The 12,434-nt window shown below is 42.3% G+C and overlaps 1 protein-coding gene across 4 annotated transcripts in view; it reads left to right on the top strand.

Annotated features, from left to right (window-relative positions):
- Nsd3 (nuclear receptor binding SET domain protein 3) overlaps positions 1–12,434 on the top strand; it is a 115,224-nt gene that overhangs the window by 53,112 nt on the left and 49,678 nt on the right. For all 4 annotated transcript variants that reach the window (XM_041673900.1, XM_041673901.1, XM_041673899.1 and 1 more), the window contains exons 6-7: positions 2,596–3,111; positions 5,699–5,822. In XM_041673900.1, coding sequence (XP_041529834.1) covers positions 2,596–3,111; positions 5,699–5,822 — 640 coding nt within the window. The remainder of the gene's footprint in view (positions 1–2,595; positions 3,112–5,698; positions 5,823–12,434) is intronic.

The raw sequence follows: 12,434 nt of genomic DNA, 5'->3' as shown, positions 1-12,434 counted from the left end.
GGCATGGCTACATATCCAGTAGAGGTGGCAGGATCAGAACTTCAAGTTTCGCCTTGTAGAGTTTAAGGGCTAGCCTGGGTTGCCTGGGATCCTCTCTCAAAAAACAGAGACCTACTTTAGGGTCTGTGGTGAACTGATGTGCACATGTCCAGTAGGGGTTAGATCATGATGCTTACTTTGCTAAGGATTTTAAGTAATTTTTCTGTATTAGTGTCTTCCCTTAATTCTTCTTTATTCTGTTAACAAAGCTACTTTATCAAAGATTTTAAAGTTCTTGAGAAGAGCCAGGAGCATGAGCTTCTGTAATGTCAGCATTTGGGAGTCTGACAGAGGAATCCCAGATTACAGTCGCCCTAGGCTACACAGTGAAACTATCTCAAAACCAAATCAAATAAATAATAATAAGTCTAATACCTTCTGTGAAATAAGTGTTGTTGAAAATATTGGTGTGCTTATTTAATCTTCGTAAAAATCCCTATAAGGTACATATTTTTCCTTTTTTCATATCAAGAAACTGAGGTACAGAAAGCTTCACTTACTGGTTCATTTTAGGCCATTAGAGTTATAGAACCAGGGAATAGAACAGAAGTCATAGAACTTCAATGCATTTGAAGTGGTGGTGGATATTTCAACTTGAAATGGATTCTCAGTATGTCTTGTTGATTTCTTATTTATCTTTTTAGTTTGGTTATGTTTTATTTATTTTATGTTATTTGCATATATTCATTGTACCTAGTACTAGGTTCCATAATTTTTTTTTCTTTTTGGCATTTTGAGACAGGGTTTCTCTGTGTAACAGTTCTGGCTGTCCTAGAACTTGCTTTGTAGACTAGGCTGGCCTCAAATTCACAGAAATCCACCTGTCTCTGCCTCCCAAGTACTGGGATTAAAGGTGTGTGCCACCACCGCCTGGAGATTTTTCCAAGTATATTATGCAATTAATGTACGTTTTTTATAATTCAGAAATTTCTAATTTTTATACTTTTAAAAGCTACATTGTGGCTAGGAGTGATGTCATGTGCCTTTAATCCCAGCATAAAGGAGGCAAAAATAAGCAAGTCTCTGAGTTCAAATCCAGTGAGTTCTAACCACTACCAAGAAAAACACCAACTTTGATCACAAGCTTTTAAAAAGCTCTTCTCCTCTTCCTCCTTCTCGTTGTCCTTCTTTTCTTCTTTTTGCTAAAACAAAAAACAGAGTACAGAAGCATTGGGTCCTTTGGAACTGGAGTGACAGGCAGTTGTGAGCTGCCTGCTGTGGGTACTGAGAATCAAACTCTGGTTTCCTGGGGGAGCAGTACATGCTTCCACCCCCAATCCCTTTTTGAGTGAGACACGGTCTCTCCCTTTGGCTATTCTGAAACTAACTATGTCCATAAACTGTCAGGCTGGCCTCAAACTCACTGAAATCTGCCTGCCTCTGTCTCCGTCTCCCAAGTACTAGGACTAAACAAAATTCAATACATAAAGGGGATTTTAATTAATTTTTTCAGACTTATATTTTAAGGATTTAGTCATCAACATTTAGCATATACTATACCATCTCATAGTCTGACTCCTAAAAAGAAATTTTGTCTTTTTGTTGTTGTTATTTTTTGAGATAGGGTTTCACTAATTAACTCAGTCTGACCTAGAATTTGTATTGTACACCGGACTGACCTTAAACTCCCACAGATCTGCCTTTCTGTGCTTCCCGAGTCCTGAGATTAAAGGTGTGTGCCACCATGCCCGGCCCTATTGTTATATTTATTTTGTGTGTGTGTGTATCAATCACACGCCACAGTGTGTATGTGGAGGTCAGAGGACAACTTGGGGAAGTTGTTTTTGTTTCTTCCTTTTGCCATGTGGGTCCCAGGGATGACTACGAAGGCCAGTGCCTTTACCTGCTGAGCCACCTCACTGGCCTCTATCTAAAACAGACAGTTGTCAGTCGCTGTGCTCATCACTGTCAGTTAGCTTCTCTGGTCATCTCACACACTTTCATCCAGAGCTTTCTGACCTCCTGCCCGCCCAGACTCTTGTGCTCGGCTGCCATGGACAGGGATTTAGGGTTTGTTATCACCACCCCATCCCCTCAACAGGCATGCTTTTCTTGTTGTGTTGTTTCCTTGGGTCTTCTTTCTTTTTATTCTATCAGTGTTTGTGTATTGGCATAGACTGGCCACACATCTCCAGGTCCCCACAGAACCTGACTTGCTTGCCTACTTCTGGAGGAAATAGCAGCTTTGCAGTGATATGGTTAGTGTTCAGGTTTATCAGCCCTGAAAACAAGTCATTTCTGTAGTCTGTCTTCTTTCCCTTATTACTGTTGAGTAGTATGATATGGAAGGACAACTCCTCTTTGGGGTGTTCTTCAGCAGAGTAGTCAACAAAAAAAATGTAAATAAAAACAGATCTCATGCCATTTAATAGAGTAATACTAGCTTATTAATGGTGTGCATGCGTCAGCACATTCCATTTATTTGTCTTGAGAATCTGAAGATATTTATGTGTACTTTAAAAAATTGCAGGCTGCCTAGAAAATACACGTTAGTTTTAATGTGCCTAAAGAAGATATATAAAATTTCACATAATGCCTGTATCTTTTTTTATAAAGATTCGGAAACCCCGACCTCAGAGAGAACGTGCCCAGTGGGATATTGGCATTGCTCATGCAGAGAAAGCATTGAAAATGACTCGAGAAGAAAGAGTAGAGCAGTACACTTTCATCTATATTGACAAGCAGCCAGAAGAGGCTTCATCCCAAGCAAAGAAGAATGTTACCTCCAAGACCGAAGTTAAGAAACCCCGAAGACCAAGATCTGTGCTGAATAGTCAGCCAGAACAGACCAATGCTGGGGAGGTAGCCTCCCCACAATCAAGTACTGACCTTCGGAGGCAGAGCCAGAGGCGGCATGCCAGCGTGGAAGAGGAAGAGCCACCTCCTGCTAAAATACCCTGGAAAACTGCCGCCGCCAGGAAGTCCTTACCTGCTTCCATCACAGTGCACAAAGGGAGCCTAGACTTGCAGAAGTGTAATATGTCTCCAGTTGTGAAAATTGAACAAGTGTTTGCTCTTCAGAATGCGACAGGAGATGGGAAGTTTATTGATCAGTTTGTTTATTCAACGAAGGTACCTCTTGTTCTATAGGGGTTTGGGGAATGGGACTAAAGAAACCACTTAAGAATGTAATTTAAATGTCCTTTGGATCCACTGCATTTGAAGCATACCGTCTCGTTTACTCTGGGCAAAAAGCTGTGTTCTTCCCGCTTTCCTCTTGCAATACTCCCATCTGTAGTCAATTAATCTTGAACAATGCAGTCAGGATTGAGCTTAGCTCCTGAAAGTCATGGAAAAACCGGCAGTTTGCCTGTTTCTCATTTGTAGAGTTAGTTTTTCTTTGTTGTAAAGTATGATTTTTATTAAAACTTTTCTTTTATCTGAATTGTTAAAAAAAAAACCTACTGGAATAATTGTACTTGCTGGTCTGTTCGGTTGTACTGGCAGTAGCTTTTTTGTTTTGTCTTAATTTTAACTATACAGTTCACTTAACTCAATGTACCTAAGCATTATTTCAGTATGTAGTCGGTACAAAGTGCTTGGAGAGCTGCTTCCTGCTTTTCTCTCTCATCTGAGTCTTTGGAATTCAACATATAGCCTCTTCCACCCACCTCTCTAGTGTCTTATGTAGCCCAGGTTAGCCTTAAACTATGTGGTTGAATACGACCCTGCAGCTCTGATTCTCTTGCCCCTACCTCCTAAGTGCTGGAATTGCCACATGCAGCTGGTATAGGAGTCATACACATTAGACAAGCTTCGTACCAACTGAGCTGTGTCCACCAGCCGTGTTTTTACATCTTGATGGAGTCTAACCACATGTCAGGTGAGCCACATGTGGCTACTGTGTTGGATTATGGAAATTTAGTGAGGATTTCTTGCATTAAATCTGCACATTGTGAGTTCCTGTTAAAGCCCTGATAGAGTGGGCTTGGTAGCATGTGCCTGTCATTCTAGCACTCAGAAGGCAGAGGTACAAGGCCAGCTTGAGCTACACAGCAGAACCTTATTTCAGAAAATAAAAATCTGGGCTGGTTATGCCTCCTGGCCAGGACTCCTCCTAACAGTGGTATCAATACCTTGCTCGGGGCTTCTCTAAATCTAGCTTGAAGCTGTTTGAGTAAAGACCACATTCAGCTTGGCCTTGCTGAGCCAGCTATTTTGTTAGATTCCTGTTAGATTTAGAGACATTCCACTACTCTGTTGGTCCTGTAATGACGCGTGCTGAGGAAAGGGTAACTAAATGGTATGGACCAGCTTCTAAAACCTCTTTCGGCCGACTCTGGGTTCCACTTAAGGCAGTTAGTCTTTGACTTGAAGGTGTCAAATTTTTTTTGTAACATTGGAATAGGTATGTACCTCACAACCCACTCCATAGTTAGGGATTTGTGATTTTGATTTCGGTGCATCTCATGCATGTGCATATAAAGAAATTCTGTGTTTCTTTTTCCATCAACATAAGCACATATAAATAGTTGATTGAAATTATAACGATGCTTCATCCTCAGAAACATTCTTAGAAATGCTAAGGGCACTCTCCACATCTGTTTCTGCCTGTGGGTTTAATTGGTTTCAGTAGGGCTTAGTTCTCCAGAAAAGCTTAGTCTAGTTTCCACTTGACTTCTCCATTTTCTTTTTCCTTTACTTTCTCCTTTCCCTTCTGTCCTCTCTTCCGCCTTTCTCATTTCCTTTCCTTCCCAGAAGAGAGTGTCAGATCTCTGAGCTCTAAAGCATTGGTGTTGGGTCCTGGACAGAATTCAGTCCCTGAGGGGAGCAGCAAGTGCTTTTAACCTCTGAGCCATCTCCCCAGCCCCAGTGTGATTCTTTTGATAGCAACATTTGCATATTGTTTGAATGCGAATTGCCTTTATTCTTAGAGCTAGTTTTATTTGTTTCTGAATGAAAAAAATCCAACCCCCACAAAACACACCCTAAAACTATTAAAGGAAATTCAAGATAAAATTGATCTTTTGGGGCTAGAGAGATGCTCTTGTAGATCTGGGTTCAGTTCCAAAGGACCCAAGGCCACATTCTGCTCTCTGCAGGCATGCATGTGGTGCACATACATGTGGCCCAACACTCAAATACATAAAATGAAAATAAATAATCTTTAAAAACAAATTGTCTTATAACACTTAAAATGGCTCTTATTTCAATACCTTTAAAAAAACCTAAATTCTTTTCTAATATGAGTTGACTGCACCTGTGTCTACTCCGTGTGACCTACTTGATGACATTTTATAAAAATAAATGGCATATTTCTTTAAAGATAGTCTCATCTTAAAACACATTGGCCTTTGTACCTTTGTAACAGACTTCAAATGGCAGTGGTGTAATGAAAGAAACTGTTCAGGCTAGGGAACTGTTCAGACGAGGGATTGCTTTGTTTTTGACAGAAAATGGGGTGATGCAGGTTCATTTATTAAGGTTATTTATCACCTGCACTTAAAGCAGACAGTTTTCATTTTTCTCTCAAGTGATCTCACTGCATATTTTAAAATACATCTGATGACTTAATAAAAATGTTTCTGATAACAACTAATCATAATTGACAATACAAGTTTGAGAAAATTATGATCATGTTAATTAATCCATCTTTATAAGCTCATGATACTATGTGCCTGCTAATCGCTTGTTTTTTTTATTCTGCCTCATTTTAAAGGGAATTGGTAACAAAACAGAAATAAGTGTCAGGGGGCAAGACAGGCTTATAATCTCTTCACCAAGTCAGAGAAATGAGAAGTCAACCCAGAACGTGTCATCTGAAGCAACGCCTGGTTCTGCAGGTGGGTATGACCGAGAGGTTCCTAAGCAACTGTCTTTATTGAAGATAACTATGATGGGCGGAAACAGTTCATAATGTCACATATGCATAAATATTTCATAGTGAGAATCATTTCTTTGTATGCTAATTCTGTAACCCCAGTCCCAAAGGATCTAACTCCTTCTCCTGGCCTCCACAGGCACCTGGTACACACATGGTGCACACACAGACATACATGTAGACATATTACTCATCCACATAAAATTAAATTTAAGGATTTTGATTGTAAAAGCAAATATTTTAGTTGAAAAAAAATGGGTCAGAACTAGAGCGCTTTATTCATAGTTCTTTTTCTACAGGAATTTAAATACTAGAGTAGTTCCATAATTAAGAGTATAGCTGTAATTTCTATGCTGAGTATGTAGTATGCATGTAATCCCAGCTAGAAGAAAGCAGCAACACCCAGCTCTAAATAAATAAATACATACATGCATACATAGAGGAGAGAGAGCAAGGCTATGCACTGTAAGCTTGTCTGAGTCCTTTTTCTCCATAGAGCAGAGCTTGCTCGTCCAGCATCACAGACACCCTCACCATTTGCCCCTTTATCCTCTTTGCGCAGTGTCTGTAGCTCTGGGCCCAGGACCTGGCTACTCTGATGTGACAGACCCCTGAACTGAGAACTGAGCACGGTCACTCTTCCTTGAAAGAGAAACACCTGAAGCAGGGAGTGGGCAGCAGAGGCAGGTGGAGCTCTGTGAGTTTGAGGCCAGTCCCAGGCCTGCCAGGACCATACAAACAAATGAAAGAAAATAACAACAAAACACAGAGAAAGAAAAGCTCCTGTATTTAGGTTGTGCCTTTGGAAGATTTAAGGCTATGTTTTGGTTTAAAATTTTAATTCCACTTATTTACTTGTGTGTGTGTGTGTGTGTGTGCATGTGTGTGTGGTGTGTGTGTGTATGTGTGTGTTGTGTGTGTGTTGTATGTGTGTTGTGTGTGTGTGTGTACGCGCACATATACACATGACATGGCATGGCACGCATGTAGATCTCAGAGGACGACCTGTGAGAGTCAGTCTCTTAGTGTGGGTCCTGGGGATCAAACTCAGATCAGACTTGGCAGCATGTGTCTGGATTCACTGAGCCATCTTACCTGTTTAAAGCTAATTTTCTAAAGGACTTACAGTGTATCTTAGTTTAAACTGGTTATCTGGTAGATTTGTGTCACAACAACAGAACTCTGTGACTCATAAATGAATATTGTTTCTGTAGTAGTGCTTTGTGTAACCAGTAAACACAGAACCTTAATCTCAGTTGAAGAGGCTGCAGTTGAAGAGGCTGCCGTGGGCATCACAACTCCAAAGCCAGCATGGGTAACTTAAGTGAGACCTTGTGTCAAAAACTACAGTGGGGTGGGAGCCAGGTGGTGGTTCAGAAGGCTGAGGCAGGAGGATTACTGTGGGTCAAAGTTAACTTGGGCTATGTAGTAAGTTCCAGGACAGCCTGGGCTACAGACTGAGAACCTGTTTAAACACCTCTTCCCCACACCTGTAGGCTTTTATAAAAGTCAGCGTAGAGTGCTTGCCTGGTGTGCAACAGGCCTAAGTTCAGTACTTAACTGAAAAAGAAATTTTAATTAGCTTGGGCATCTAGAATCTTATCTTAGAAATAAGAACTTATTTTGTTTTTAAAAAGATTTTGAATTCTAAGAAATGATTTTGTAATATGGGGGGAAAAACCGTTTCTTTTCTGTCTCACTTTGGCCATTTTGCACACTCCTGTAACCTGGGTGAGTGGATTCTTTTTCCCCACACTCACCATTTCTTAGACACTTGCTAAGCAGCCATTTTGTTTGTGAGACAAGGTCTTACTGTGTGGCTCTGACTGCTCTGGAGCTCACTTTGTCGACTAGGCTGGCCCCAAACTGAGATGCCTCTTGCTTCTGCCTCCTTAGTTTGGGGTTAAAGCATGTGCCACCTCCTCTTTGGATTCACTTCTCACCTCTCAGACCCTTGAGGGTGAAACTTACCTGCTTCTGGTGTGAAACCCAGACTCGTTCTAAACTCACTACCTGCTGCTCCCACGTCCCAATTGCTATCCTGACCAACATCAACTCCCACACCCTTAGGCTTAGTTAGATTCCAGAAGTCTCCAGGACGTGGGTTTTGTAAAGATAGGATTCTCCTTATAGCCCTTGTAGCCCAGGCTGGTTTTGCATTCCAGATCTTTGGCCTCACCCACCAGGCCTGACCCTACCTCCAGAGTTTCTGGTTGGTAGCCTGCACGTTGGGTTGCAACTGTTCCCTCCTCTGATAGAGTCATTTGCTAGAGTGGCTCACAGAACCCAGGCGGGGCACTTCATTGACGCTTACCAATTAGTATTAAAGATGCCACAGAGGCTACAGATGTGCAGGCAGATGAAGGTGCAAAAGGCTGTGTAGTGTCTCTGTTCTCCCATCTGAACCTTCTGGTATCGTAGTTCAGAGGACGTCAAGGAGGCTTCATCACATAGGTACAGCCTGTTGTTAATGTAGGCTCCAGCCTGTCTTGCCTTCTTGGGCAGGAATTTGGGCTTGGAACTAAAAACTTAGTACAGCTTTGTCCTTCTAGTGACTAAGTTCTGCCTAGCAGCCATCAGCAGTTGTCTCACTACAGTAAAAGACAGATCCACTTGCAAGCTTTGTGCCAGGAACTAGGTCAAAGACCAAACAGGACAAATATGCATTTATACCACTCAGAGAATTAGAAAGGACTTAGGAATAAAGGGCAGAGATCAAATATACACTTCTCCTTTTTAAAAAGATGCCATTTATTTATTTGTTTTTTTTAATGTTTGTTTTATTTATTTATTATGTATACAATATTCTGTCTGTGTGTATGCCTGCAGGCCAGAAGAGGGCACCAGACCCCATTACAGATGGTTGTGAGCCACCATGTGGTTGCTGGGAATTGAACTCAGGACCTTTGGAAGAGCAGGCAATGCTCTTAACCTCTGAGCCATCTCTCCAGCCCCCATTTATTTATTTGTATGTGTGGTGCATGTATGCCACTATGAATATACAGCGAGGTCAGGGAACAGCTGCAGAAATGGGTTCTTTCCTGCCACAGTGTGGGTCCCAGGGTTGAGCCCAGCCATGTTGCCAAGGGCCTTTACCCCATGTCTCACTGACCCGGTATACCTCTTAGTGCATTGTGGGAATATACTGATCGAACTGTCTTCTGGAAGAGTCAGCTTCTGGGAAGAAGAAATAGAGATCTTGAATCAGTAGCAGTCCAGGCAAATCTGTAGTGGAGGGTACAGAGGGTTATTTTTGTGAGTCTGAATCTAAGTAAAATCTGAATTATTACAAAAACTGTACACGCACCATACAGGAAAAGACTTGGAGGTGCACACCTTTAATCCCAGCACTCATGAGGCAGAGGCAGGGGGATCTCTGTGAGTTGCAGGCCAGCCTGGTCTACAGAGTGAGTTCTAGGACAGCCAGGGCTTCACAGAGAAATCCTGGCTCAAAAAACAAACAAACAAACAAACAAAACAAAACAAACAACACCTGGGCTAGCTTTCTAGAGACAGGCTAGAGGAACAGGACAAGGTCATTCTCAAGGGTACTGGGCACTGTTGAATGGGGCACAGTAGCCGAGTATCTTCATCCAGTATGGAGTTAGGGAAGGAAGCGGAACTGAAGAACCAAGGGAGGTCTGCTGCTTGCATCATGTCAGCCACCGTTTAATAAAGTGGTTGAAGATGAGCAAGTGACTTAGGCTACGATGTAATATTTATTTCCTTTTGACTATTCATCAAACAAAGCCCTTTGGCCTGGGCTGTTCTAGTAGGCATATCAGTTTTTATAGCAGCTTTGTTCATTTGTCCTGCTTTAAGTGAGATGTCTAGATCTTTATTTACACACCTATAGTCTTCCCCAGAAGGAAAAAAATAGAAAATCTTAGTTTCATACTGGACATTTCTTCTTATTTTTATTTTTGTTTTTGATTTTTGAGACAAGGTTTCTCTGTGTATCTCTGCCTGTCCTGGAACTTGCTCTGTAGACCAGGCTGGCCTCGAACAGAGATCCGCCTGCCCCTGTCTCCTGAGTGCAGGGATTAAAGGCGTGTGCCATCACTGTCTGGCTTTACTGTTACTGGACAGTTCTTAAGTGTCACTACTTTTATTAAAGAGTCGTGATTTTCTTCCCTTTTCCTCAGCTACTGAGTATGTCTTTGTGTAATTCCTTCATTATGAAATTCAAGTTCTGCTGTGAGCTTTCACCTTTGTTTTTTTGTTAAACAGAATGTTCTCATTGTTTGTACATAGAAAAAGGCAATCCAGATTTCTTCCTTAGACAACTCGAGATTAGGCTCTGAGTTTGGACTAGACCCTCCCTTTAGGGACGGGTGCTACAGCTTTGATGTCGGTTTTAGTTTAGTTGCCAGTGATTGTTGATAAACATACTTTTGTCTTTTTAAATAATTATCTCACTATTTTATAAAAATAACTTTTAGTAGTCCAAAGAATGATGTGGGAGTATCATCTATCTGTTGCTTTCATTGGTTAATTAATAAAGAAACTGCTTGGCCTTTGATAGGCCACCCCTTAGGTGGGTGGAGTAGACAGAACAGAATTCTGGGAGAAAGAAAGCCGAGTCAGGCAGATGCCATGCCTCTCTTCTCCAAGATGGACGCAGGTTAAGATCCTTCCTGGTAAGCCACGTGGTGCTACACAGATTATTAGAAATGGGTTAATCAGGATGTGAGAATTAGCCAGTAAGAAGCTAGAGCTAATGGGCCAAGCAGTGTTTAAAAGAATACAGTTTCCGTGTAATTATTTCGGTGTAAAGCTAGCCAGTGGCCGGGAGCTGGGGACCTGGGAGGCGAGAAGCGGCCCGCCGCTCCATGCAACAAAAGGTCAGAAAAGAGGCTTGTTTCCCCTTAGGATCCATTGTATCATCTCAGCTGCAAGCTGAGAGTTCTTGAGCTTTTTCTTTTCTTTTTCTAACTTAAGTACATAAACTGTGTGCCCCTGACATATCTCTGTGGTTTGAAGAGTGATGTTTATTCATTCATACGAGGCCACTAAATTATTTTCCAAGTTCCTGCTCCCCCTTAGAAAATAAGTATAAAAAGTTTTAGTGGTTTTAAATGTGTCTGTTCTTTAGGTAGCTTTCAGAATAGTCGTAAGAAATCATGTTGCTTTCCTTTTGTAAGACAGTAGGTCAGGGTTGGGGTTGTAGTTTAGTTGGTAGAGAGCTTGCCTAGCATGCTTAAAGCCCTGGGTTCAACGCCAGTCCCACATAAACTGGCATGTGAGCGCATGCCTATCATCCCAGCACTTGAGAGATGGAAGCAGGGCGATCGGAAATTCACTATCACGCTTGACTATCTGGTGTGTTCAAGGATAGTTCGGTCTACATGAGAGCCTGTCACCAAAAAAACAAAAAGCTTAATCTAGTCAGCACATCATAAGGTGGCAAGAAGTTAGGACTGCTTGCTAACCCCCACACCACCCTGGAAACAAGTACGGATTTGCTCGCTCGCTGTTGCTTCCAAGCTGTTTTCATTTTTGTCTTTGTAGGTGGTACTTGAGTATTGATGATTGCGCTAAAGTATCCTCAACTGGTCTACAAGGGCAGGTGCTCTTGTTTTAGTAAACTTTTTTTTTTTAAGCTTTTGGAGCCTGTCCTGGAACTAGCTCTTGTAGACCAGGTTGGCCTCGAACTCACAGAGATCCGCCTGCCTCTGTCTCCCAAGTGCTGGGATTAGGCGTGCACCACCACCGCCCGTTATCAGTTTAAAGAGAAAACTTGAGAGTAAAGAATAGTTCCAGAACCTTCATTGACTAGATTGTGACTTCGGTGCTAGAAGCAGATTAATTATACCTCTGAAATATCCTGTTGCTGCACTGTGGAGCTAGCCCTGCAACTAAAACACTGGCCAGCAAGCGAGAGGACATAAGTGCCAGATGAGCATGGTAGCTTCCTATAATTCCAGCCTTGAGCCCTGGGTTTGACTGATTCCTGATAGCGCCTTCACCTGCATGTGCACAAACTTGCGCACACACCTGTTTATATATATACCCATGCATGTGAATGTGTATGCACACGGTGTACCCCATGCATGTATATGAGAAAGGAAAGAGACTGGCAGCAAGCCCTGGAGACCCTTCTTCGCGCCTCAGCAGTAGATAACAGGTGTGTGCTGCTCTGCCCTTTTCTGTGTTTGTTCTAAAGTGGTTGCTGGGGATCTGAACTCAGTCCCTTTGTGCGTATGGGCTAGCAGAGCGCTTTGTGCTGACCCATTCAGTCCTTCACCTCCAGTCACACTTTCTTTTTGGTTTTTCGAGACAGGGTTTCTCTGTGGTTTTGGAGCCTGTCCTGGAACTAGCTCTTGTAGACCAGGCTGGTCTCGAACTCACAGAGATCCACCTGCCTCTGCCTCCCAAGTGCTGGGATTAAAGGCGTGCGCCACCACCGCCCGGCCAGTCACACTTTCTTAAGTGTGTTACTGGCCTTCGGGAGTAAACTGTGCCTCTGTCTAAACTAAAACAACCTCACTTATTTGTGTAACAGGATCTTGTACAGAGCCCATTCTCAGTTATTTGAGCTACTAGCTAATTATGTGTTCCCAGGTGTTTTTAA

Source organism: Microtus oregoni, unplaced genomic scaffold, assembly GCF_018167655.1.
Source record: "Microtus oregoni isolate MIOR12 unplaced genomic scaffold, Mior012 000024F_ref0000369, whole genome shotgun sequence".
Classification (NCBI taxonomy): Eukaryota; Metazoa; Chordata; class Mammalia; order Rodentia; family Cricetidae; genus Microtus; species Microtus oregoni.
The sequence above is the reverse complement of the archived record's forward strand: the minus strand, read 5'-3'. Positions and strand labels throughout refer to the sequence as shown.